The sequence below is a fragment of the Hypanus sabinus genome, chromosome 13 (assembly GCF_030144855.1).
Source record: "Hypanus sabinus isolate sHypSab1 chromosome 13, sHypSab1.hap1, whole genome shotgun sequence".
NCBI classification, from domain to species: Eukaryota; Metazoa; Chordata; class Chondrichthyes; order Myliobatiformes; family Dasyatidae; genus Hypanus; species Hypanus sabinus.
The window spans coordinates 62979794-63006287 of NC_082718.1; the positions used below are offsets into that span (position 1 = coordinate 62979794).

Below are 26494 nucleotides of genomic sequence, written 5' to 3' on the forward strand. Positions count from 1 at the left end.
GCTCTGTCAGCAAATTAAGATGCATTCTTTATGAATCTGGTTATGTCATTGTTTTCCTTTTTAATTCCCAACTTTAATGAAATATCTATGAAATAACATTAACTTATATATTTGTATTCTCATCTATAAACTCTGTTATGTTCTATTAGTCTGATCCCATCTGATACAGTGACGGCTCTCTTATTCAATCTTTTGAGTACATTTTCTCTCTGCTGGTATACTCTTACACCATATTTGTTGAAAGTCCTCCCCACAGCACTGTTGAGCTACACTCCTGTGCAGACATTTGTTTGATGTTTAACCCATTTGTCTTGTGCAGATCCCACATTTCGCAAATACCTAAAGACAATCCTCATACACCACCCTTTCCATGACAAATTTATGTCCCCATCCCACTCATGATTCAGTGTTTAACCAGAGGTTGCCACTTTGGATATCATGCTTTTTAATTATTTTCGTAGTATTCTAGGAATTGCTAGGATTTCCAAGGTAAATCCTGATATGTCTTTCTTTGAATGTTACTACTTAAATATTTTCCTGGGGGAAAAAAACCTAATGCTCTGTCAAGAGCTTCTCCTATTTCCCTAGATCTTTGTTGTTTTTTTTAAATTACAATCAAGCCAGAGCTTTAAATTCATTTATCTGTACTGGAAGAAGAGCCTGCTGTACTTATTGAGTGACCACCATTTGTTCAATGTGGCAGTTCCCAGCTGGGGCCAAGTTGGAGAGGTGGGTTCCGCTGGATACACATTGAATGACATTTAATTATCTTAACTTCTGAAACTCCAGAATTCCAAAACAAATATGTTATTTCCATGGATCACTTGGAAGCAAAATGAACTCTTTTTGAGAAAGTGTTTTATAATGACTCTTAGGAAGTACAATGCAGTTTGACTTTTTCTTGAATAGAAACAATCTGTTTTACCACTTCACAGCAAATGCATGTCAGAGAGCTGTTTAAAAAATCTTCTGGCAAGCAGCCGCCCCACTTGGGTAATGGTGTGAATAGTTCTTCTTTGATTCTTTCCTCCACAGGGTTCCATAGCAGAAAAGAGAATAGTTTTTAATTAATTGATGGGTTAGGGAAATATGCCATATTGATAGAGGTGGATTTTTATGTGTTCTTGGCACGACCAGCATCAGTGTTCATCCTTTGATACCTAGAGCAGATGGTGGTGACCTTTCCTTCTTGGATTGCCTCATTCAGCTGTGTGGCTTGCTAAGACACCACAGAATCCAACTAAGGATCAGCCACTTAAAATAAGCTAATTGCTCTGTAAGACTCTTAAAGCTCTTTGCCACTGCCAATATCTCAGCAGGTCTTAAATGATTTTGAGTGTTCCACCTCTACTCGTCCATTTGGAACTCCCATTCCATGAGTAATACTTCCTGATACTAATCCTAAAATTTCCTTCATATTATTCATATTTTCTTAACGCTGTAAAAGGTTCCATTCTATGCCATCTCTGAGCATTTCTTTTAAGTTCCATTCCTTCACTTATTTCCCTAAACCTATTTTTCTCATTTACCCATCATCTGCCCCAATTCTCCTGCTACTCACCTATACTTTGGATAACTTTTAAAGCCATCAGTTAGCCTGCTTTGGGATTAAAGTTTAATTTTACTTGTCACATGTACATTAAAATCTAGTGAAATGCATTGATTTGCTGCTAGGGTCAGTACAATATGAAAATGTGCTGGGGCAGCCTGCAAATAATCCCATGCTTCAGGCACCAACTTAGCATGCCCACAACTTACCAACCTTAAACCTATACATCTTTGAAATGTGGGAGGAAACCCACACGGATACCAGAAAAACATACCCACTCCTTACAGGTAGTGACAGAAACTGAACCCCAATCGCTAATGGCTGTTGCTGTAATTTTACACTAACGGCTACACTACTGTGCTGCCCTACACGGTGTGAGAGAAAGACCAGTGAAGTGCTATGCTGTACAGGGAAAACATGCAAACTCCACACAAATAGTGCCTGAGTATGGATTGAACCCAGGTCACTAGAACTGTGAGACAGACTTGGCAAATGCCCACCCTTCTACAAGTGTTAGCCTATGACTTAATGTTCAGTTGCCATTGTTTTAGATACTTTTGGGAATTACTAACTAACCAGTTCGCAAAGATTTTTTGAAGTAAATCTTGGATACATCTCTTGGAAATAACAGTAATTATTTTGAGGGATTTGTATGTTCCTATTGACAAGAGGTTTCAGTATTGGAGAAATGAAAGACTTGCTTTAAAGTTCATTTTGGTCATGCAGCACCAAGAGGAAGGGGTAGACTGTCGTTCAGGATGCCCCAGCACTAATCCTGGAAGGTAATTCCATGAGCAATAACATATTCTCATTGTACATAGGAAATATGAATAGAAGCCTTTTGGCCTATCAATATTATTATGGTTCATTATTCAAACTCAGCATTCTGCTCTAGTTCTCTCTCCATATTTCTTGTTTCTTCCAGCCTATGAACAATGTCTAAATCCTTATTGAATATATCTGATGTTTGGCCTTCTGTGGTAATGACTTGTACAGGTTTATCGTAGTCTGTGTGAAGAAATTTCTCCTTATCTCAGTCTTAAATAGCTTATCCTGTGATCCCTGGTCCTCAAATCCCCCATTCTTAGGACATCATTCCTGTATATAGTTTGTCCAGTCTTTTTGGAATTTGATGGTTTTCAATGAAATCCCCTCTCATTTTTCTAAACTAATTAATGTGAGCCAAATTGATGCAATCTCACTTCATTCATATACTTGCATCTTGGCAGTCAGTCTAGTGGACTTCTACTGAAATCCTTCCTCAGATACAGAGACCAAACCTGCAAAATATTCTTGTCTCTCTGGGAGTGTACAGCTGTACTGAGGCCTATTCCTATACCAGAATCCTCTCACTATGGACTTCAGCCTTTATTCCCCTGTTGCATCTGGAGCAACAGGAATAGGTGGTGGGATGGAGATATGTCCCTATAAAAAGACATAGGAGTAGAACTAGGCCATTTGGCCCATCAAGTCTTCTCCCCCATTTAATCATGGTTGATCCTTTTTTCCCCTCCTCAGCCCCACTCCCCGTCTTCTCCCAGTAACCTTTGATGCTGTATCTAATCAAGAGCCTATCAAGCTCTGCTTTAAATACACCCAATGACCCAGCCTCCACAGCTCCTTGTGGTAATGAATTCCACAAATTCACCACCCTCTGGTTAAATGAATTTCTCCACACCTCTGTTTTAAATGGATGCCACTCTTTCCTGAGGCTGTGCCCTCGTGTCCTAGATTCTTCCACCATGGGAAACATCCTTTCCACATCTACTCTGTCTGAGCCTTTTAACATTCAAAAGCTTTCAACAGGATACACCCCCATCCTTCTAAACTCCAGCGAGTACAGACCGAGAGCTATCAAATGTTCCTTGTATGATAACCCTTTCATTCCCAGAATCATCCTTGTGAACCTCCTCTGAATCCTCTTCAATGCCAGCACATCTTTTCTTAGATGAGGAGCCCAGAACTGTTCACAATACTCAAGGTGAAGCCTCACCAGTGCCTTATAAAGCGTCAGTATCACATCCCTGCTTTTGAATTCTAGACCTCTTGAAATGAATGCTAACATTGTATTTGAATTGAATTGACTTTTATTACTTGCATCCTTCATATAAATGAGGAGTAAAAATCTTTACATTACATCTAAGTCTAAATGTGCAATTTATAGTAATTTATAATAAATAACAAGTACAGCAGGACAGTCAATATAACATAGAAATACAATTGTATCAGCATGAATTAATCAGTCTGATGGCCTGGTGTAAGAAGCTGTCCCAGAGCCTGTTGGTCCTGGCTGTTATGCTTTTATGCTGCGGTACCATTTCCTGGGGATGGTAGCGGCTGGAAAGTTTGTGGTTGGGGTGACTTGGGTCCTCAATGATCCTTTGGGCCCTTTTTACACACCTGTCTTCCTCACCACCAACACTACCTGCAAATTAACCTTTAGGGTGTTTTGCACAAGCACTCCCAAGTCCTTTTGCATCCTTTTAGGATCTTCTCCCCATTAGAAAATAGTCGGCACATTTATTTCTTCTACCAAAGTTCATGACCAAGCATTTTTCAACATTGTATTTCATTTGCCACTTTCTTGCCCATTCTCCTAATCTGTTTAAATCCTTCTGCAGACTGCCTGTTTCCTCAACACTACCTGCTCCTCCACCAATCTTTGTATCATCTGAAAAGCCATCTGTTCCATTATCTAAATAATTGATACACAGCTGATTCTGAAAAAGAAGTGGTCCCAACACCGACCCCTGTGGAACACCACTAGTCACTGGCAGCCAACCAGACAAGGAACCTTTTATTTCCATTTGCAACCTCCTACCTATCAGCCAATGCTCTAATCATGCTAGTAACTTTCCTGTAATACCATGGGCTTGTAACTTGTCAAGCAGCCTCATGTGTGGCACCTTGTCAAAGTCCTTCTGAAAGTCCAAATATACAATATCCACTGCATCCCCTTTATCTATCTTACTTGTAATCTCCCGAAAAATTCCAATAGGTTCGTCAGGCAGGATTTTCCCTTAAGAAAACCATGCTGACTTTGTCCTATTTTGTCCTGTGTTACCAAGTTCTCCATCCTTAATAATTGACTTCAACATTTTCCCAACTACTGAGGTCAGGCTATCCGGTCTATAGTTTCCTTTCTGCTGCCTTCCTTCTTTCTTAAAGAGTGGAGTGACATTGTTATGCCAGAATCCAATGATTTTTGAAAGATCATTACCAATGCCTCCACAATCTCTACCACTACCTTTTCCAAAACCCTGGGGTGCAGCTCATATGGTCCGGGTGACTTGTGTAACCTTAGGTCTTTCAGCTTTTTGAGCACCTTCTCCCTTGTAATAGTAACTGCACTCACTTCTCTTTCCTTGCACCCTTCAACAGTTGGCACGCTGCTAGTGTTGACTACTAGACGTGTATATGGAGGAATTTAAGGTGGGGGGTTATATGGGAGGCAGGGTTTGAGGGTCGGCACAACATTGTGGGCCGAAGGGCCTGTAATGTGCTGTACTATTCTATGTTCTATGTTCTAGTGTCTTTCACAGTGAAGACTGCTGCAAAATACTCATTTGGTTCATCTGCCATCTCCTTGTCCCCTGTTATTATTTCTCTGGCCTCATTTTCTAGTGGTCCTATATCCTCTCTCATTTCTCTTTTGATTTTTACATACTTGAAAAAGCTTTTACTATCCACTTTGATATTGTTTGCTAGCTTGCTTTCGTATTTCATCTTTTCCCTCCTAATGATTCTTTTATTGCTCTCTGTAGGGTTTTAAAAGCTTTCCAATCCTCTGTCTTGCCAATAATTTTTCTGTTGTTGTATGCCCTCTCTTTTGCTTTTACATTACCTTTGATTTTCCTTGTCAGCCACAGTGGTACTATTTTGCCATTTGAGTATTTCTTTGTTTTTGTAACATATTTATCCTGCACGCCTCATTTTTCACAGAAACTCACACCATTGGTGCTCTGCTGTCATCCCTGCCAGCTGGTTTAGTTTGGCCAACTCCTCTGTCATACCACTATATTCTACTCCACTGAAATACTGCTATGTCAGACTTTACTTTGTCCCTATCAAATTTCAAGTTGAACTCAATCATATTGTGATCACTGTCTCCAAAGGGTTCTTTTACCTTAGCTCCCTAATCGCCTCTGGTTCATTACATAACACCTAATCCAGCGCAGCTGATCCCCTAGTAGGCTCAACAACAAGCTGCTCTAAAAAGCCATCTCATAGGCATTCACCAAATTCACTCTCTTGAGTTACATTGCCAACCTGGCATTCTCAATTGACCTGCATGTTGAAATCTTCCATGATTATCATAGCATTGCCCTTTTACCATGCCTTTTCTATTTCCTATTGTAATCTATGGTCCATATCCCAGTACTGTTACATTAGGGTCCTTTTATTCTTGCACTTTTATCCTCAACCCACAAGGATTCAACATTTTATGATCCTGTGTCACATTTTTTTTTACTGATTTGATGCCATTCTTTATCAGCAGAGCTACACCACCCCTTCTGCCTACCTTCCTTCCCTCCACTAGCCTGCAGGTCACCCTTGGATGAGGTGTTGCACCTGATGAGCACCCCCCACCCCCTGATCAGGGTCACGTGAAGCCGTGGGAGCAGGAGTTAGTGCTTATCATAATCCTGGTTATGTGACCAATGATGCCAGGCAGACAATCTCTGACATATATTGGTCATAGCTGGGGTGATCTGTCTTGCAAGACACTGCCCAGAAGAAGGCAGTTGCAAACCACTTCTGTCTAAAAAATTTGCTAAGAGCAATCATGGTTGTGGAAAGACCATGATTGCCCACATCATACAACACGTCATTGATAGGCGAACTCTGCTGGATGTTTCCATTCAGTGACTATTGCTCAAGAACCTTTCCCCCTTCTCAGTATAAGCACCATTGAGAGAACAATCCGGAACCTTGTTATTGTTTTCTAAGTGGTTAACCTCACATTTATCCACATCATAATGCATTTGCCATATATCTGCTTATCCCTCTACCTGTCCAAATCAACCTTGAACATCTCCGCAGCTTTCTCAAAGTTTCTCCTTCTACTGCCTTCCCAGTGCATATGTACTGAGGTATGCAATCAGTTAAACATCACCCGAGACGAAAGTATCCTTCAGGATTTTTAATGAGAATCTTACTTGTGAAACTGCTGAAAGTTAAGTAAAATACATATTCGAATCAGAATTGCCATGTGCCTGAATTACGTGGTGCAGTGGTACTTAATAATAATAAACATAATACTTACTGTACATCTACTAAATGTTTACCAATATTAATAAAAACTTGAGACTCACAGATATTACTGTTTCAAGGGTAAGTAAAGAGAGGATGGAGATGGATGTCTTTCCACTGTGTATTCAAAATCAAATCCAAATTAATCTGTGCAGGAAGAGATTTAAAAAAACAGCTTATGTACAAGAAGTGATGTTCATACAAAATGAACTGTGCCTCTAGAGGCTAGAACACTCCCCATCTGGCATCCATAGGTTATCAAACTTAACTACTGAAGCTAAAAATGAAATGGTCGTTTCCATAAGAGTAGAACTAGGCTATTTGATTCATTGAGTCTGCGCCGCTATTTCATCATGGCTGATCCAATTATCCTCTCAGCTCCAATCTGCTGTCTTCTCCCCATATCCCTTCATACCCTGACCAATCAAGAATCTATCAAACTCTGGCCTAAAGATACTTAAAGACTTGACCTCTGCAGCTGCCTGTGGCAAGAATTCCACAGATTCACCACTCTCTGGCTAAAGAATTTCTCCTTATATCCATTCTAAAAGGACGCCCCTCTATTCTGAGGCTGTGCCCTCTGGTCTTAGACTCTCCCAACATAGGAAACATCCTCTCCACATCCACTCTATCAGTGCCTTTTACCATTCAATAGGTTTTAATGAGGTCATCCCTCATTCTTCTGAATTCCAGTGAATATGGTCCAGAGCCATCAAACGCAAACGCTCTTCATATGACAAGCCATTCAATCCTAGAGTCATTGTGTATTTTCTCTCTATTTAGAAAATAGTTAACCCTTTAATTTCTTCTACCAAAGTTCAAGACCATACAATTCCCAACACACTATTCCACCTAACATTTCTTTTCCCATTCTCTTGACCTGTCTGAGTCCTCCTGTAGCCTCTCTATTTCCTCAAATCTACCTGCTCCTCCACCTATCTTCATATCGTCTGAACAAACTTTGTAACAAAGCCATCCATTCCATCGTCATAAAACATAAAAAGAATTGGTCCCACTGCAGACCACTGTGAAACACCACTAGTCACCAGCAGCCAGCTAGAAAGGCTCCCTTTACTCTCACTCTTTGACAATCAGCCACTGCTTTGTGCATGCTAGAAACTTTCTTGTAATAACATAGGCTCCTAGTTTGTTAAGCAGCTTCATGTGAGGAACATTGTCAAAGGCATTCTGAAAATTCTAGTACACAACATCAACGGATTCTCCTTTGTCTATCCTGCTGATTTTCCTTTGAGGAAACCATGCTGACTACAGCTATTTTACCATGTGCCTACAAGTACCCTGAGACCTCATCCTTACTAATTGACTCCAACATCTTCCCAACTGCTGAGGTGAGACTTAACTGGCTTATAGTTTCCTTTCTTCTTCTTCTCTCCCTTCTTGAAGAGTGGAGTGATGTTTGCAATTTTCCAGTCCAGGAATTATTCCAAAATCTAGTGGTACTTGAAAGATCATTACAAATGCCTCCATGATCTCATCTGAACTGTGGGATGTACACCATCTGGTACAGGTGATTTATCCACCTTCAGACCTTTCAGTTTCCCAAGAACCTTCTCTCTAGTTATGGTAACTTCACACACTTCATGACCCCTGACACCTGGAACTTCCAGCATATTGCTAGTGTCTTCCACAGTGAAGACTGATGCAAAATACTTATTCAGTTCGTCTGCCATTTCGTTCTCCCCCATTACCACCTCTCCAGCTTTGTTTTCCAGTGGTCTGATATCCACTCTTGCCTCTCGTTTACGCTTTATGTATCTGAAGAAACTTAATATTATTGGCCAGCTTACTTTTGTATTCCGTCTTTACCTTAATGACTTTTTTAGTTGCCTTCTGTTGGTTTTTAAAGCTTCCCAATCCACTAAATTCCCACTAATTTTTGCTCTATTATATGCCCTTTCTTTTACTTTTATGTTGGCTTTGACTTGTTAGCCATGGTTGTGTCATCTTTCTTTTAGAATACTTTTACCTTTTTGGGATGTATATATGCTGGTCTTCCGAATTGCTTCCAGAAATTCCAGTCATTGCTGCTCTGCCGTCATCCCTGCCAGTGTTTTTTTCCAATCAATTCCAGCCAACTCCCCTCTCATGCCTTTACTCCACTGTAATACTGATACAGCTTGCCCCACCTTCCTTTAATTTGCTCCTATTAATCTATCTCAAACATCAATTGATCAATGCTCAAAGCCCCTTGTTGCTGCCATAACCTGCTGCTGTCTTTTAACTTCAGACAGTCAACCTGAATGAAGTCCCCTCGTCTCCAAACTTCTGATGTCCAGATTGTCCACTGATCAAAGCTCCTTTTTGCTGCTGCGATCTGCTGCTGCCTTTTTATCCTCGGGGGCTTTGGACCTGATTGAAGTCCCCTCCCTGATTTCTGGGTTGGCCACTGGTCAAAATTATTTTGTTTAGTAAGTCTTTGGCAAAAGAAGGATAGTCTCAGAGACTTGTTTTGCAATCAGTCTTAGTACACCATACTTTACTGTTCTCACTTCGAGTTTTCTATCTTTCCCAGATTTGTGTGATTAACCCTAAAGACCAATCATACCTTTTGTCTTGATTCCCTTTCAGTAAGATGACATCAGCTGCAAGTAAATTTACCCTCTCAGTTTTCCACATTCTCTGAAGCTAGAGATTACTAATGTACTTTCTTTGCCACCTTAGCCAAAATGTTCTGGCCAAATTCTGGAACTGCCTCCATTGCTGCCTATATACTGTAGGTCGGCTTCAGTAAAGTGACCTGGCGGAACAGGAGGCGAGTCAACCTTTTTTGTCAGAAACATAGTAAGAGTCAAAATATGAGGTCTATCTGGATCTGTAGAGACTGAAGTAAGTGGTCTGGAGTTTACAGTAGCTGTGATCTTGGACATGAAAGTTGACAGAATGTCACGTGTGAGCTTTGAAGACCCAATTTTAAGGAATATTGTATCAAGGATCTGAAGCCTGAAACTAATCATCCTTTTCCCAAGAACTGCCCATATGTGAAGTATTTTGTTGGGCGGAGGGGGTATTGAAACACCATATGCAATCCTCATCAGACAAGCAGTTATTCATATGGTTGCTGTTGCAGCCTTTGGCATCAATTTGAAGCTGTCTGCAGGCTCTGGTGAAATTGGCTCCACAGTCAGACTTTAATTGCTTCACTGGTCCTCTGATTGTGAAGAAGCCTCTGAGAGCATTAGTGAAACCAGATGAGTTTAATGATTCAATAACTTCAATGTAAATAGTACGTGCGCTGATTCAGGTAAAAATGACAGCCAAGGTTTACAATTTGCACGACCTCCACATGTTTTCCTTGTGGCAATGGAACACGTGCCAAACACATCCAAATCCACATACATAAATACAGGGTCAGTGCTCAAATGATCTGTGTCTGTTCCTGCTTCCTACCCTGCAACTTGTGATATGTCATGCAACTGTTAATCAAGCTACCAATTGTTCATTTTCCTCCAATGATCCATAAACCTGTTCCTGCTGCTCATACGGTTCCTTCAGTATAACGCCGGCCTTGAGGACATGTTTATGGGAACGTCGAATGAGTGGAGAGGTTAGATGGTGCCTACCCATCATGATGATTGGGTGAATTTCTTCAAAAATGAGTTGTACCTTCTTAATACATCCTCCAACTTGCAGCAGCCCTTCGAGAAAGTGGCAGAGTTTACTAAGGGAACTTTGTTTTGGAAGAGATTCCTGCCTTGTGATGCATTGCACTTCCTTTGCAGATTTCCTGTCTTTAAGCAACAAAAAGGATTCTAACCTTTGCCCGATTCAGTTGCTCTGGTGCTGAGTGGTTGGTTATAAATGTGCCACCACTGCAAAGGCTGTTTTTGGCTGCAACTGTAGAGGAATGAGCCGGCCAGTCACTCTGGTAAGCGACTTCCAGCTTGAAAAGTGCTCAAAGCATGCCTTGAAATGAGTGATGTTAGTTGAAACTTGATGGCATATTTCTATATCTGCCTCTGTCAGCAGGAAGTTTTCGACATGGTTGATTCTATGTTTTTGTTGGGGATCAGCCAGAAATGCTAGGCCAATTAATCATGAGGAGAGGGTGAGCTGATTACCTTGGACTGCTCTTGTGGCATGATCAGCCGGGTTGAGATCAGTGGGGACATAGTTCCATTGGCTCTTCTGGGTTGATCACCCGATGCATATGACACTGTTATGTACATAAGCATAGAATCTCCATCTTTTATTAATTATGTAACTGAGCACAACTTTATAGTTGGTGAAGAACTTAATATAATCTACTTCTGTGTCCAGCTCTTTATCATCTCTGCCGTCTCAACTGCTAAAACAGTAGAACCGAGTTCAAGCCTTGGTATGATGAGATCTGTTCTGTGAGTAAGTAATGCCTTGCCCACTTCACTATATCCAGTAGCATCTGTGACCTTCAGATGTTCAATAGCATCAATAGGTTTAGTTGATGTACCACAGAAAATGCAGAACTCTGTCTTTAGAGCTAGTAGAGAGTGGAATTATTGTGTAGGTTCTTGGAATTTTAAAACTTCTGAGATCCTGAATGGAAGAGCACTATTGCTGCCACTGCTCTTGTTTCTCTTTAGGGAGTGGGATGTCCTATCCACGAGTGTCTGAGGTCTCCTCTCTTAACTTGAAGCATCCCTGGATACTGACTGGAGAGGAAATCCAAGAGGGTCAAATAGGCTGTTGATGTTTGATAACACATGACATGTAAAGGGTCTTTTGGTATTTGGACCTGGAAAGTAAGGGTGCCAGTAACAAGGTCTTATCCAAGGGTCAGACTGTGCTGCAGAGCATTGAGGTACTGTCAGAGATCAAGATTAGTTTATCCTTTGACCAGATCTTCAGATGAGAGATGTTACTTGACCTCAGCCCTGTTGGATGCGATCTTATGCAGCCTGAGATTAGACTGTGCATGTCTTGCTTTCACCATGCTGACTGCTTCTTCTACTCTAGAGAATGATTTAAGTCCATCCTCAACTTAGAAATGCCTTTCTGTGTGCTTCCATGCTTCAGTCCAGAATTCCTTCCCTCCCTCGATAGTTCTCCCCTTAAGCCCATAGATTGCCACAGCTAACAGATACCAAACACTTAAATTCTCATGTGGTACTCCCGAATCTCGTTGGCCATTTGGTGGTCATGAAAACAAGAACCTGAGGTAGTCTCGATGATCCTGTCTCACTAGGGGGCTGTGAAACACTTGTTCGATGTCTCCCATCATTGCGATGGACTCAGTTCTGAAGCATATGAGAACCCAACATTATTGAAAGTACCTTTGAACTGTGCGCTTGAATCAAAAACAGTTCATATTTGTGCAGCTTTCTGTTGTCAGAATCCCTCTGCCTACACAATCCATATCCTTCTATTTTCCTCTCATTTCTGTGTAAATGTAAATGTCTCTTAAAATTCCCTAATATATCTATCTCTACCACCACCCCAGGCAGCACATTCCAAGCACCTACCACTCTCTGTGTAAAAAGAACTTGCCCTTCATATCTCATATGAAATTATCTCCTCGCATCTTAAATGCATGCCCTTTGGTTTTAAACATTTCAACCATGGAAAAAAGATGGTGCATGTGCGTACTCTATCTATGCCTCTCATAATCTTATAAACCTCTATCAGATCTCCCCTCAGCCTCTGCCACTTTAGAGAAAACCCAACCCAAATTTCTCCAGCTTTTTATTATAACACATGCCCTCTAATCTTGATAACATCCTGGTAAACCTTTCTTATATAATTCTTATTGTAACCTGTAGTAATTTTGTTTTGTATTGCCGTGCACTGCTACAAAACAGCAAATTTCACAACGTATGTCACTGATAATAAACCTGAATTTGAATCCATTTCTAATATGCCAATTCTGCTTGTAAACCTTCTGGATCATTGCCAGCTGTGCTTCAGACACCTTAGGGATAATGAAAGTAAAAATTTGATCAGTCTTATCTATTCTGTGTGTAGGAACTACAGAAAGTCTGATAGGTGGAAATTACCTAGGTGAGCAAATACAGGAAACCCCAGGACACAGAACACCTAATTTAGAGAAATCGATTTAGTATAAAATCTCCCAGACTGCTATAGGGTACTGTTCTCGAATAATTTCACCAGGAAATAATACAGAGATCACCCACAGAAAAAAAACAAAACTCCTCCAAACTCTCCTTTGGGAAGGGTCAAATCTTATAAATCCTGAGCCGCCTCTTGTTCACCACACTATTAAACTCATAATAGTTTTCATGCTGATTAGCAGATCATCTCCCATTACTCTACTACGGCTTCAATCTAACAAGCATTTCACAGCTCCTATCACCTACACTATCCTTCCCTAGTCTACCCTTTGCAAATCAGTCCCCAAGTGCTGTTGAGGGTAAATATTTCCCATTACTATTTTCGAGGAATTTGTTTGTTTTTAACTAAGGAAAGACTGTTTACAGACAGGAATGGAACCCTTGTGTAACCCGGGGTCCCTCGTATAACTTACAGAGAATATATAAGAGCGATGTATCTGTGGAATTCATTGCCACAGATGGCTGTGCAGGCCAGGACATTGGGTATATTTAAAGTGGAGGTTTTAAGTTCTTGATTAGCAAGGGGAGAAGTCAAGAGAATGGGTTGAGAGAGAATATAAATCAGCCGTGATGGAATGGCAGAGCAGACTCAATGGGCCAGATAGCCTAATTCTGATCCTTTGTCTTATAGTGATTCTTAGAAATCAGAAGTATGGAAATGTAGAATAATACAGGCTGAAATCTTAGCATCACATATACAAAATGCTGGAGGATCTCAGCAGGCCAGGCAGTATCTAGAAAAAAAGTATAGTCAACTTTTCAGACTGAAACCCTTTGGCAGGACTGGAGAAGGTTTAAAAGGTGGGGGAGGAGAGAGAGGAAACACAAGGTGACTTGTGAAACCTGAAGGGGAGGGTTGAAGTAAAGAGCCGGGAAGTTGATTGATGAAAGAGACAGAAGGCCATGGACAAAAGAAAAGGGGGGAGGAGCACCAGGGGGAAGCGATGGGTGGGCTAGGAGATAAGGTGAGAGAGGGAAAAAGGGGATGGGGAATGGTGAAGGGGGGGCATTACCGGAAGTTAGAAAAGTCGATGTTCATGCCATCAGGTTGGAGTCTACCCATACGGAATCTCAGATGTTCCTCCAACCTGAGTGTGGCCTCATCCTGACAGTGGAGGAGGGCATGAATGGGCATATCAGAATGGAAATGGGAAGTGGAATTAAAGTGGGTGGCCACTGGGAAATCCTGCTTTTTCTGACGAATGGAGCGACGGGCTGAAATCTTGTCTGGTTTCATCTTCTATACATCCGGGTGCTATTGAAATGTAAAATTTCTCAGTCTTTTTTCCCCCATGGCTTTGCAGATGAACGAGAGACACAGGGCATTGGTTTGCTTCCAGATTCAAAACTCTCAGAAAAAACTGTTGTGAAGATCAAAGATCAAGATCCAGTCCCAGAAGAGCAGGTGAGAACATGCTTACAATGCCTCATTTCCTGAGGGTAGGCAGCCCATTGCTGTGCAGTCACCACGTCAGGAGTTCACCGGAAGCCCCCTATTTATGTTGCACTTCTGGTCTGGTTCCAATATCGAGCTGCAGCAACACCACAAAAATCCTTGGCTATCGTTCACAGTTACATGGAATTTTAGGAAATGTTTTTTTAATTCATATCCAACAATAGATAGATAGGCAGCACAGTAGTGTAGTGGTTAGCACAATCGCTATATAGTGCCAGCGATCACCCATTGGAGTTTGATTCCTGCTGCTGTCTGTAAAGAGCTTGTATGTTCTCTCTTGACCATGTGGGTTTCCTCCTGGTGCTCCAATTTCCTCCCACATTCTAAAGACTTTGGGTTAAGGTTTAGTAAGTTGTGGTCATGCAACGTTGGTGCTGGAATCTCAGATTGTGTTGGACGTTGACACAAAACAACATATTTCATTGAATATTTCTATGTTTTGATGTACATGTGACATAAAGATAATCTTTAAATATTTAGATGAAAGTGATAATGTGATATTGTTAATTCTTTATTGATGTCTTGCTTTTGTTGGAGAAGGATTAAAACCTCGTTTTTGCCAGGAACTTGCCTAGGTACACAATTAAGTTGAATACCTGATGCCTCACTATTTAAATACAAAATATTTGTAAATGTGCTGTTTCTTCATTGTTCACCTGCTTGGTAGGGCAGTCAGTCTAAAGAAACCCTTGCCAAGTTGTAGAAATTTAAAACTTTCCTCTGTTGTTTGAAAGTTGTGTCAATTTGCATTGCCAGTCCAAGCTCTGTCCTTTTTTAAAATAGCTTTTTAACACTGTAAGGCTGGCAGAATGGTCTGAAGCATATTGAAAGGTCTAGAGGGAGTGAATGTGCAGAGAATGTTTCAAATAGTGGGACTGTTTAGGATCAGAGGGCATAGCCTCAGAATAGACAGATATCCCTTTACAACAGAGATAACATAAGAACATAAGAGATAGGAGCAGGAGTAGGCCAATCAGCCCCTCAAGCCTGCTCCGCCATTCAACAAGATCATGGCTGATCCAATCTTAACTCTAGTTTTCACCAAATCCCACAAGGCAACAGTGCCAACCAACAGGGCACCATGCCGCCCATTTTATTTTATTATTCATCCCGCCCAAACCCATGTGATCACCCGGGGGGAAAAAAAAACGATTTGCCAATTGAGGAGAAAAAATCTGGAAAATTCCTCTCCGACCCATCCAGGCTATTGAAAACTGGTCCAGGAGATCACATGGCTGATCTAAACCTAGCCTCATGTCCACTTACCTGCTCACTCACCGTATCCCCTAATGCCATTTTTATCCAGGAAAATGTCTAACTCCGTTTTGAATTTATTGAGTGTAGTAGCTTCCACTGCTCTCTGGGGCAGTAAATTCCACAGCCCCACTACCCTATGAGTGAAGAAATTTCTCCTCAGCTCAGTCCTGGAACAGCACCCCCTTATTTTAAGATTATGCCCCCTAGTCATAGTTTCACCCATCATTGGGAACATTCTCCCCACATCCACCCGATCAAGCCCCTTCACAATCTTATATGTTTCAATAAGATCGCTTCTCATTCTTCGGAATTCCAATGAGTAGAGTCCCAATCTACTCAACCTCTCATCATACATCAACCCACCCATCCCCAGAATTAACCTAGTGAACCTTCTCTGCACTGCCTCGAGAGCCAGTATGTCCTTTCTTAAATATGGACACCAGAACTGCATGCAGTACTCCAGGTGTGGTCTCACCAATACCCGGTACAACTGCAGTAAGACCTCCCTGTTCTTATACTCCATCCCCCTAACAATAAAAGCCAACATTCCATTGGCCTTCTTGACCACCTGCTGCACTTGCATACTAACTTTTTGTGTTTCCTGCACCAGGACCCCCAGATCCCTTTGCACAGAAGCACTTTCCAGTTTCTCTCCATTTAGATAATAACTTGCTCTATTATTTTTCCTGCCAAAGTGCAAGACCTCACACTTGTTAGTATTATATTTCATCTGCCAAATGTCTGCCCAATCACTCAGCCTATCTATGTCCCCCTGCAGGGTTTCAATGTCCTCCGCACTCATTACACTCCCTCCCATCTTTGTGTCATCAGCAAACTTTGATACGTTGCACTTAGTCCCTTTCTCCAAATCATTAATATAGATTGTAAAGAGTTGGGGTCCCAACACTGACCCCTGCGGAACACCACTAGTCACCAACTGCCAGTCTGAGAATAAACCATTTATCCCAACTCTCTGTTTTCTGTTAGAAAGCCAATCCTCCACCCATGCCAGAATATTATCCCCAATCCCATGATTTTTTACTTTAAGTAATAATCTTTGGTGTGGCACCTTGTCAGATGCCTTTTGGAAGTCCAAATACACCACATCCACTGGTTCCCCTTTATCTACCCTATATGTTATGTCCTCAAAGAACTCCAACAAATTTGTCAAACATGACTTCCATTTTGTAAAGCCATGCTGACTTTGTCCTATTAAGCTATGTTTATCCAAATGCCCTGTTACTGTTTCCTTAATTATCGATTCCAACATTTTGCCAACCACAGATGTTAGGCTAACTGGCCTATAATTCCCAGCCTTCTGTCTATTGCCCTTTTTAAATAAAGGAGTTACATTAGCATTTTTCCAATCTGCTGGGACCATTGCCGAGTCCAGCGAGTTTTGAAAAATTATCACTAATGCATTCACAATCCCGACCGCCACTTCCCTTAAGACCCTAGGATGCAAGCCATCCGGTCCAGGGGATTTATCCACCTTCTGTCCCATTAATTTATCAAGTACCATTTCCTTGGTGATTTGAATCGTAATTAGCTTCTCTACCCCTAGAGCCCCCTATTTATCCAGTGTTGGGATATTTTGAGTGTCCTCTATTATAAAAACTGATACAAAATATTTGTTCAGCGTTTCCGCCATCTCCATGTCCCCTACCATTAATTTCCCGGTCTCATCTTCTAGGGGACCAACATTTACTTTAGCCACCCTTTTTCTTTTCATGTAACTATAAAAACTCTTACTATCTGCTTTTATGTTTTTCGCCAATTTACTTTCATAATCTATCTTCCCCTTCTTAATCAATCTTTTTGTTATTTGCTGCTGATCTTTAAAAGCTTCTCAATCTTCAATCTTCCCAGTAGATTTAGCTACCTTATATAACTTTCTTTTTAGTCGTATACTTTGCTTTATTTCTTTACTTAGCCACAGATAACTATTATTTCTTTTACACCCTTTTTTCTTCAGTGGAATATATTTTTCTTGATAGTTGTAAAATAACTCCTTAAATATACACCACTGATCAAGTACCGATCTACCCTTTAATTTATTTTCCCAATCCATCTTAAGCAATTCCGCTCTCATACCATCATAGTCTCCTTTATTTAAGCTCAGTACGCTTGTTTGAGATCCAACCCTCTCATCCTCTAATTGAATATGGAATTCGACCATGTTATGGTCACTCATTCCAAGGGGATCCTTTACTAGGACATTTTTTAATAGTTCTGTCTCATTACACGGGACTAGATCTAAGACTGCTTGCCCCCTTGTCGGCTCAGTAACGTATTGTTCAAGGAACCCATCCCGAATACACTCAATAAACTCTTCTTCAAGGCTGCCGTGTCCAACTTGATTAGTCCAGTCAATATGAGAGTTAAAATCCCCCATAATTATAGCTGTTCCCTTATTACAAGCCCCAACTATTTCCTGATTTATGCTCCGACCAACTGAGTTACAGCTGTTTGGAGGCCTATAGACTACTCCCACCACTGCTTTTTTCCCTTTACTATTTCTTATTTCTACCCAAATTGTTTCGTTATCCTGATCCTTTGAGCCAATATCATTTCGCTTTATTGCAGTGATTCCTTGCTTTATTAACATAGCCACCCCACCTCCTTTTCCTTCTTGCCTGTCTCTCCTAATTGTCGAATACCCTTGTATGTCTAATTCCCAGTCCTGGTCACCCTGCAACCATGTTTCCGTAATTGCCACAATATCATAACCATACGTAATTATTTGTACCGTCAACTCATCAATTTTATTCCTAATACTACGTGCATTCAAATAAAGGACTTTCAAATATGTTTGACACTTATTTCCTACCTTTTCCTTTTGTACAACTTTAAGCTTATCTCCGTACATTCTTTCCCCTCCTGACACACTTGTCTTTTTATTCCTCCACTTTTACCTACATCCATTACCTTCTCCATTGTCTTTTTAATTATTTGCTCTCTAGAATCCTCCCCACCACTAGTTAGTTTAAAGACCTCTCTGCAGCCCTAGTTATATGATTCACCAGGACACTAACCCCAGCCCGGTTCAGGTGAAGCCTGTCCCTCTGGAACAGTTCTCTCCTGTCCCAGTACTGGTGCCAGTGTCCCAAGAAGCAAAACCCACTTCTCCCACACCAGTCTTTGAGCCACGCATTTAACTCCCTAATTTTATTTAACCTAGCCAAATTTGCTCGTGGCTCAGGTAATAATCCAGAGATTATTACCCTTGAGGTTCTGTTTTTTAATTTGACCCCTAGCTGCTCATATTCCTGTAACAGAACCTTCTTCCTTGTCCTATCTATGTCATTAGTACCGATGTGTACTAAGATAACTGGATCCTCGCCCTCCCACTGCAAGTTTCTCTCCAGCCCAGAAGAGATGTCCTTAACCCTGGCACCAGGCAGGCAACATAGCCTTCGGGACTCTCGCTCTCGGTTGCAGAGAACCCTATCTATCCCCCTGACGATACTGTCCCCTATTACTACAACATTTCTATTGACTCCCCCCTCTGGAATGCCCCCCCCCACTCCATGGTGCTATGGGCAGGTTGCTCATCCTCCCCACAGTCCCCGCTCCTGCCCTCACAGGGAGTTAAAGCTTCGAATCCGTTGGACAAGAGCAAGGCCTGCATCTCCTCCAGCCCTACCTCCTGGATTCCCCTACTTTCCTCACTCATAGCCACACCATCTTGTGCTTGACTGCAATCTATACTAGTTAATCTATTAGGTGTGGCTATCTCCTGGTACACAGAGTCCAGGTAACTCTCCCCCTCCCTGGTGTGTCGCAGTGTCTGAAGCTCGGACTGCAGCTCATCAATATGAAGCTGGAGTTCCTCGAGCAACAAACACTTGCTGCAAATGTAGTCGCCGTGTCCCTCAATGGGGTCTACCGGTTCCCACATCTCGCAGCAGTAACACATCACCTGCTCCATGCTATATAGTTAATTTAATGTACTAGTATTAGTTATGCAAGAACCCTTTGCCCCAATACAGCTAACTATCACACTATTTAACAGTACTTTTAAAGTTATAAGTGTAAAAGGAAGCAGGATACCAATACTTACCAAGCAACTAGCTGTGAGAGCTCTGCAGCTCCGGTCTTCCTCGCCTCACCCGGTTCTGCCGAAGCCCGTTGAGCCAAAGCCCTTAGGTCTCCACTCTACTCCCGGCTCACTCCACTACCTGCAAAGGAGGAATTTCTTTAGCCAAAGGGTAATGAATCTGTGGAATTCAGTGCCACACATGGCTGGGTCATTAGGTATACTTAAAATGGAGATTGTAAGTTCTTGACTAGTAAGGGCTTCAAAGGTTATAGGATGAAGGCAGGAGAATGGGGTTGAGGGGCATACTAAGTCATCAATGATGAAATGATGAGCATACTCAGTGGGCGGAATGGCCTAATTCTGCTCCTATGTATTTTTTTTATCCTATCGTCAGCAATGTTACATCACAGTTATGTATCTGAGTATGAAATCTGTTATCTTTGAGCCATAGGGTATGGTATGCCAAACCAGGCACATTTTGCCCATATTTTAGAGCAGACTAAACTTGCTATTTTGCATGATCAAAATTCTCTAGATGTACCGTTGTACACTTGGCAAGCAAAAGCCAAGTTTTATTTATCTAATAGGATTTCCTTACATTTATCACATGGTGACTTAGCTTTGAAATCAGAATATTTGTTGGTCTATTTGTAATTGGCTTGTTTAGATGTGGCATATTGGTGATCTTTGTGTTTTCTTTTGTATGCAGGAGCTTGAGGCTTATGTAGAAGAATCTGACTCGGATGGGGACTTCAGAAGTGGTGTCTATAACACCCTCTCACCAGAAGAGCGAGAAAAGGAGAGGCGAGAAAGGGAGGAATCTAGGAGAGTGCTTCTGGAACTAAAGAGTGTGCTGGGATTCAAGGCATCTGAGTTGGAGAGGCAGAAGTGGAAGCAACTTCTTTTCAATGACCAAGGTGAGTCACTGGAGGGATTTGGTAATTCAACAGCCCACCATGTCTATAACAGCTTTTTAACAGAACTCTTTCAAATTACATTTAGTTTCAGTGATGGATGTGTCCAGGCTGTTTCCTGGTGCTGAGACCTGGCAACTCTTGCGAGCAATGAGTCAGTCAGACGGTAGGGGGAGTCAGGGGTTCACCTGCAGAATTCAGTCACAGCTTCTGTACCAGTAGCACAGCTGGTCAGTGGAAATGTGAATGATGTCTTGGTCACTCTTTTGTTGGACTGCTAGAAAATTGGCACCACATACCAATGTCAAATTGAACACTTGATAGAGGTGTACAGGATGATAAGAGGCATAGATTGAGTGAATAGCCAGAGGCTTTTTCCTAGGGCAGAAATGGTTAATACAAGGGGGCATAATTTTAAGGTGCTTGGAGCAAAGTATAGGGGGTATGTCACAGGTAAGTTTTTTACACAGAGAATGGTAGGTGCGTGAAACTGGTAAAGGTACTTAGGCGTATTTAAGAAACTTTTAGATAGGCATATGGATGATCGCAAATGGAGGGCTACTTTACGATAGGTTAAAAGGTTTGTGCACCTTCATGGGCCAAAGAGCTCCAATGTGCTATGTTCTAATGGACAGCTTTCATTTCAGGAACAGCAAGTCGTATACAATGTGAGTCTTGAGAGCAATCATATGGGGGAGTCTGAATAGATAAAAATATTGTTGCAGCAGGTTGATAAATATCAGTGTCTATTCTGAGGCAGTGGAAGGGGAGGTGCTGGAAGAACTCCTGGACTGGCAAGTAGATAAAGGAGTTAAAACAAGGAAATTGTCACCAAGACAGAAAACATTATCTGTATCCAGACCAGTAGGAATGGGTGGCCTAATTCAGAAGTGGTATCTACACAGTGGGTGATGGACTGTGGGGAGACTGTCACCATCACCAGTCAAAGGGAAACTAATGAGCAGACTCAGTGATTCCAAAAAACTGGAATCAGTGATTGGTCTGATGTTCCCTGCTTCCGGGACACTAGCATCAGTAATGGGGTCCGATGTTCCCCACATCGAGAACATCAGGATCAATAACAGGATCTGGTGTTCCCCACATCTGGAGCAACAGGATCAGTAATGAGTCTGTGTTCCCAACCTCTGAACACTGGGATCAGTAACAGAGTAATGGATCTTGTGTTCCCGATGTCCGGAAAACCAAGGTCTGTGTTTCCTACCTCCAGAACACCAGGACTAGTAATGGGCATGCTGCTGTTGGGGTCAGCGATGTGTCTAGTGAAGCCCAGCTCTAAAACACCAGGGTCATCAATGCACACACCAGCTCTGAGAAGCCAGGATCTAATTCACCTCCCTACTGCTCTCTTTTCTGTGGGTGTCCTTGCAGGCATGTAAGTAATTAACACTAGTAAAGAGCTGTCGCAAATGAATGTGACAGCTGCAATCTCTAGAGGTAACATAAAATGAGTAAGAATGAGTTAATTATAAAGTGCCATTTTTTAATTAATCTATTAAGCTAACCGTGCCATGTCTCAAATTTCTTTAATAGCTGCTCTGAAAACACTTTCATCATTGGACTTGACACAGTCAGTGAGAGAATCTGTGGCTCCTCAGGACATGGATGCAAATAACAGAGGTCATCAGAGTTGTGATGAGCATTTGCAGGAGATAGACCTCAGTCAATTAGATGTCTTCACAGATGTCCAGCAATGCTGCAAGGCAACAGGATCAGAATCCACCAATATGCAATTGAACAGCACCAGTGACAGCACCATCCTCAGTGGTATTAGTAGAATCGGGAATGCAGATGGCAGCCTAGCTTGCCACTCAGACACCACAAACTTGTCTAAAGAAAAGCAAGAATATCCTCAATCAGCTTGCCCTGAACAGCAACAGACAGCTGTCAGACAGAGACTCACAGAGAGGCATGGACCAGCCTCCCTGCATCTAACCTCAGCTCTGGCAGCACAAGCTGCTGCTCGCTCGCATACCTTTGCCAGCTTTCAAGAACAGACTTTTGGAGATGATGATGATGATGATGATGATGACAGGGTGATGACGGCAGAGAAAAGAGGCACAACACTGGAAATTTTTGGAAAGGACATTGCATGTAATGATACTAAAATTTGAGCTCTGTACATGGTAAATAATGATTATAACATGATAGTTATTTATAATTTTAAAGACAGGATGATGTAATGTAGTAAGTACTTACTTTAAAACAAAACACCAGCTATGTACTTACTCCTTCCAGAGTGGGTTTTCATTGTGAACCCTGTGTGAACACACTGCCGTCGTCACTGGAACAATGCTCAGTGTCACAAGCAGTCAAGTGAATTACTATTTATTGTGCCTAAATGCACTGAGGTCTTGTGCAAAGGGTCTAGGTCATAAAGAAATCCTTTGGAGTATTGCAAGAATCTTGAATACCCTACATAATGCCTACTGACGCTCAGCTCTTCTTACCAAAATGCACCATTGTTACTGATTATGTGGCTGGTGAAAGAAATACAGTGTATTCAATCAGTTCATCTTTAACCATCTCCAAAAATAGTGCAACTGTTCCTGAAACCAGACTCCTGCACTAGTAATCCAAAGATACAAGTTTAAATCCCATGTCACATTTGAAAGTTTTCATTCAATATTTTAAAATTTTAAATAAAAATCTGGCATTAGTGAAAATCACAAAATCCTATTCCCGTGAAGGAAGGAAATCACAGCCCTTCCCTATAACTCCATTTCCACACCAACCCTGTCCTGGCCATTGACCTTTACAGCCCAAGAATGAAATTGAAGGTGAGGTCACTGCATTCACTTTTTCTTCCCACCAACAAAGTTCAGTGACAAATCTGAGCCTTGTTTAGAACTTAAATAACCTCTGGAGTCACCAATCTGCATTTAATAATTTAAATACAAAGGCCTAGATATTCACCTGGTACAACAAAATTCATCAAGACACATTCATTATAAAAATGAGTCTAGAAAACTTAAGTTCAAAATTTAACACCCTGCCAGGTGTGGTAGAAGCATTAGCATTTAGGAAACTCTTAGATAACCAGGGCACCTTGGGCCAAAGTGCCTGCACTGTGCTGTAGTGCTCTCTGTTCCAAAAACAAACAAAATAAAAGCTGCAGATGCTGGAAATCCGGAAAAAAAAGAAAATGTTGGAGATACTCGACAGGTCAGGTAGTATCTATACAGAGTTAATGTATCTGGTCAGTAGCAAACTCTAATGAAAGGTACCAGTTGGAAAGTAAACAAGTAGTGTGATGAAGCTCTGGAACAAGAGGGGGGTGATCTGGAATAGGGAGGAGACCAGAGGAAATATCGGTGAAAATAATTTCTGTGAGAGGGGACATAATTTAATTGTTTACAAAGATAGCATTAACAAAACCCAGCAGTCCAAATCTCTCTCTTTATTTAATTTATTTTAGGAGACATTTAAATGTATACCAATGCCTGCCAGGTTACTAATTAACTTGACTCAGCTAGAGGAGGTGTAAATAGTAGATAAGTGAGTTAGATGGGAGAAAATAATCCAGCTGGATCTATAGGACATAAATCTGCATGCTGGAAATTTGTAATGAAAGAGAAATTGGTGGTTACCCAGCAAACCAGCAGTATTTGTGGAGAAAAATCAAGTTAACATTTAGTTGTTGATCTTTCAAATACCAGTCTTTGCCTTTTTATGTTTCGCTCTTCACAAATCTTGCCTAACCTGTAGAGAATTTGCAGCATTTATATCAATAATTTCAAGTTATTTACCCATTCCCTGTGGTGATTAATACAGGAATGTTATTGCAGAAACTGATTCGATCCTGACCTCCAGCACTGCCTGTGTAGAGTCTGCATATTCTAACTGTGAGCATGTGGGTTTCTATGAGTGCTCCAGTTTCTCCCCAAACCCCAATCCCGGTCACCTCTGTAAGGAGTTTCTGTATATTTCCCTAGGTCCTCCAATTTCCTCCCATGGTCCAAAGATGTATTAGGTAGGATAATTGGTTATTGTAAATTGTCCCGTGATGAGGTAAGGGTTAAATTGTTGTGGGTTATTGCTGGGTGATACAGCTCTAAGGGCTGGAAAGGCCTATTCCGCACAGTATCTCCAAACAAAAATAAGTAAATAGATAAATGTGTATGGGTTAGCAATTAATTGGATGTGAAAGTGAGTGGTAAGATCGTTTGCAGACAATACGAAAATAGGTGAAGGGGAAGATAGTGTTGAGGAAGCAGGGTGTCTGCATCTGTGGAGGCCAAGTCATTGAGTTTAAAGTGGAGGTTGATAGGTCCTTGATTAATAAGAGCATTGAAGGTTACAAGGTGAATTCAGGAGAATGGTGTGAGATGGATAATAAATCAGCCATGATGAAATGGTGGAACATACTCGATAGGCCAAATGGCCTAATTCTGCTGCTATGTTTTCTGGTCTAATCTAGGGGGAGTTAATGAGAATGTGAGTAGAATTTTAAAAAATGGGATTAGTGTTAGTGTGTGTGTATGATGGTCAGTGTGGACTTTGTTGGTTGAAGGGCCTTTATCTGCTATTTCTCTGCTTCTACTTTTCATGGAATATGCTGCTGTGTACTGTGAAATCAAATTTTTATTTTGACCCTTATTGGATGGCCACAGTCATGTACTCTTTTAAGTTTGTCTCAAGAATTTTCCTCATAATAGAAAAGCTAGCACAAACACTGATATTGCTCAGAATTATTGAATTAATGGTCCTTAAATGCTACTAGTGAAATCTCTGCTTGGAACTGCTTACCCAGTGAATGAATCAATAAATTAATCTTTAACATCAGACTTGTTTATTCCAAAGGGGTTATAAACCCACTGAAGCCAGAATTGTTTAAAGTTGCAATTGTTGATACCTGCTTTTCCACCCTCTTGGGACTAAATTGCTTTATGGAATTTTAATTAATAGTAATCCTCATCCAACTTAGGGTTTTAAGAGTGATAATTTGTTAAGTATGATGGACATTAAACTGTGCAGATTGTAGTTTGATTTCATAATGTGTCCAGACTAGTGTTGAAGTACATTACACAGTGAGATGTACTGAGGCATAATATCCCCTCCTCCCCACCTCACAACTTCCCCACACCCTCAATCTACCTGTGGGGGCTGCTGAATTAAGAGTTCTTACCGGTGTTTGGGAAGGTACCACAGCTGGACTTCCTATTCACTGGACAACAGGGAGGTAAAATAAGTCGATCGTGAATATACTGTGGTGTGGAAGCAGGAGGGGGTTGGTGGTGAGAGCTACAGAAACAATCAGATTTTATTCTATCTTAAGCTGATGCAGTTGAATTAGTGACCTGATAGACTCTGGTAAACTCTCATGTGTATTTTAACACAAGTTATTAAATGTAGAAATGGAGATTGAGATTTGCTCTACTGGTTTTGTTAATTGGAGACAGAGGGAAGACTGCAGATGCCGGAAATCTAGAACAATGCACAAAATGTGGAGAAAGCATGTCAGGCAGCATCACTGACAGGAAATGAATAGTTAATGTTACAGGCAAGACCCTGCATCATAGCTGGAAAGAAAGAGGGCAGAAATCAGAATAAAAGGGTGGGGGGAGGATTATGGGGAAGAGTACAAGCTGGTGAAGTGAGAACTTATGTCAAGATGGCATCTGCATTAAACAGTCCTTCAGTTGGCATCTTCTGGATAGATCATGAAACCATATATTTCAGGTGAGCTCTGCTGCTGGAGGGGGAGACTGGCTTTTTATTGCTGGTGAGATTTCTCAGCTGCCCGAGAGGTGAAACTGCCTTTTTATTGCTGGTGAGATCACACTGCTACCTGCAAGGGGAGACTGCCTTTTGATCGCTGGTGATCGCTCTGCTGCTGGAGAGGAAAAAGCCTGCTGGTGTGCCTAGAGAATATTGCCCAGGTTTTCTGCATTTTGGATATGGACTTAGACACAGTATACAGGTTACCAACCATTCCCT

At 41.4% G+C, this 26494-nt stretch overlaps 2 protein-coding genes across 5 annotated transcripts in view; one reads left to right on the plus strand and one right to left on the minus strand.

Annotated features, from left to right (window-relative positions):
• The window catches only part of vezt (vezatin, adherens junctions transmembrane protein), a 114718-nt gene extending 89379 nt beyond the window's left edge, over positions 1-25339 (plus strand). For all 4 annotated transcript variants that reach the window (XM_059987775.1, XM_059987777.1, XM_059987776.1 and 1 more), the window contains 3 exons: positions 14172-14272; positions 20332-20539; positions 22088-25339. In XM_059987775.1, coding sequence (XP_059843758.1) covers positions 14172-14272; positions 20332-20539; positions 22088-22668 — 890 coding nt within the window. In that variant the 3' untranslated portion in view covers positions 22669-25339. The remainder of the gene's footprint in view (positions 1-14171; positions 14273-20331; positions 20540-22087) is intronic.
• LOC132403935 (uncharacterized) lies at positions 17127-22100 on the minus strand. Its single transcript, XM_059987800.1, has 2 exons — positions 22060-22100; positions 17127-19761 (listed from the first exon to the last, which is right to left on the minus strand). Exon 2 carries the CDS (start codon positions 18447-18449, stop codon positions 17430-17432), a length of 1020 nt encoding a protein of 339 aa, XP_059843783.1. The 5' UTR covers positions 18450-19761; positions 22060-22100; the 3' UTR covers positions 17127-17429.
• Positions 25340-26494: the final 1155 nt, after the last annotated feature.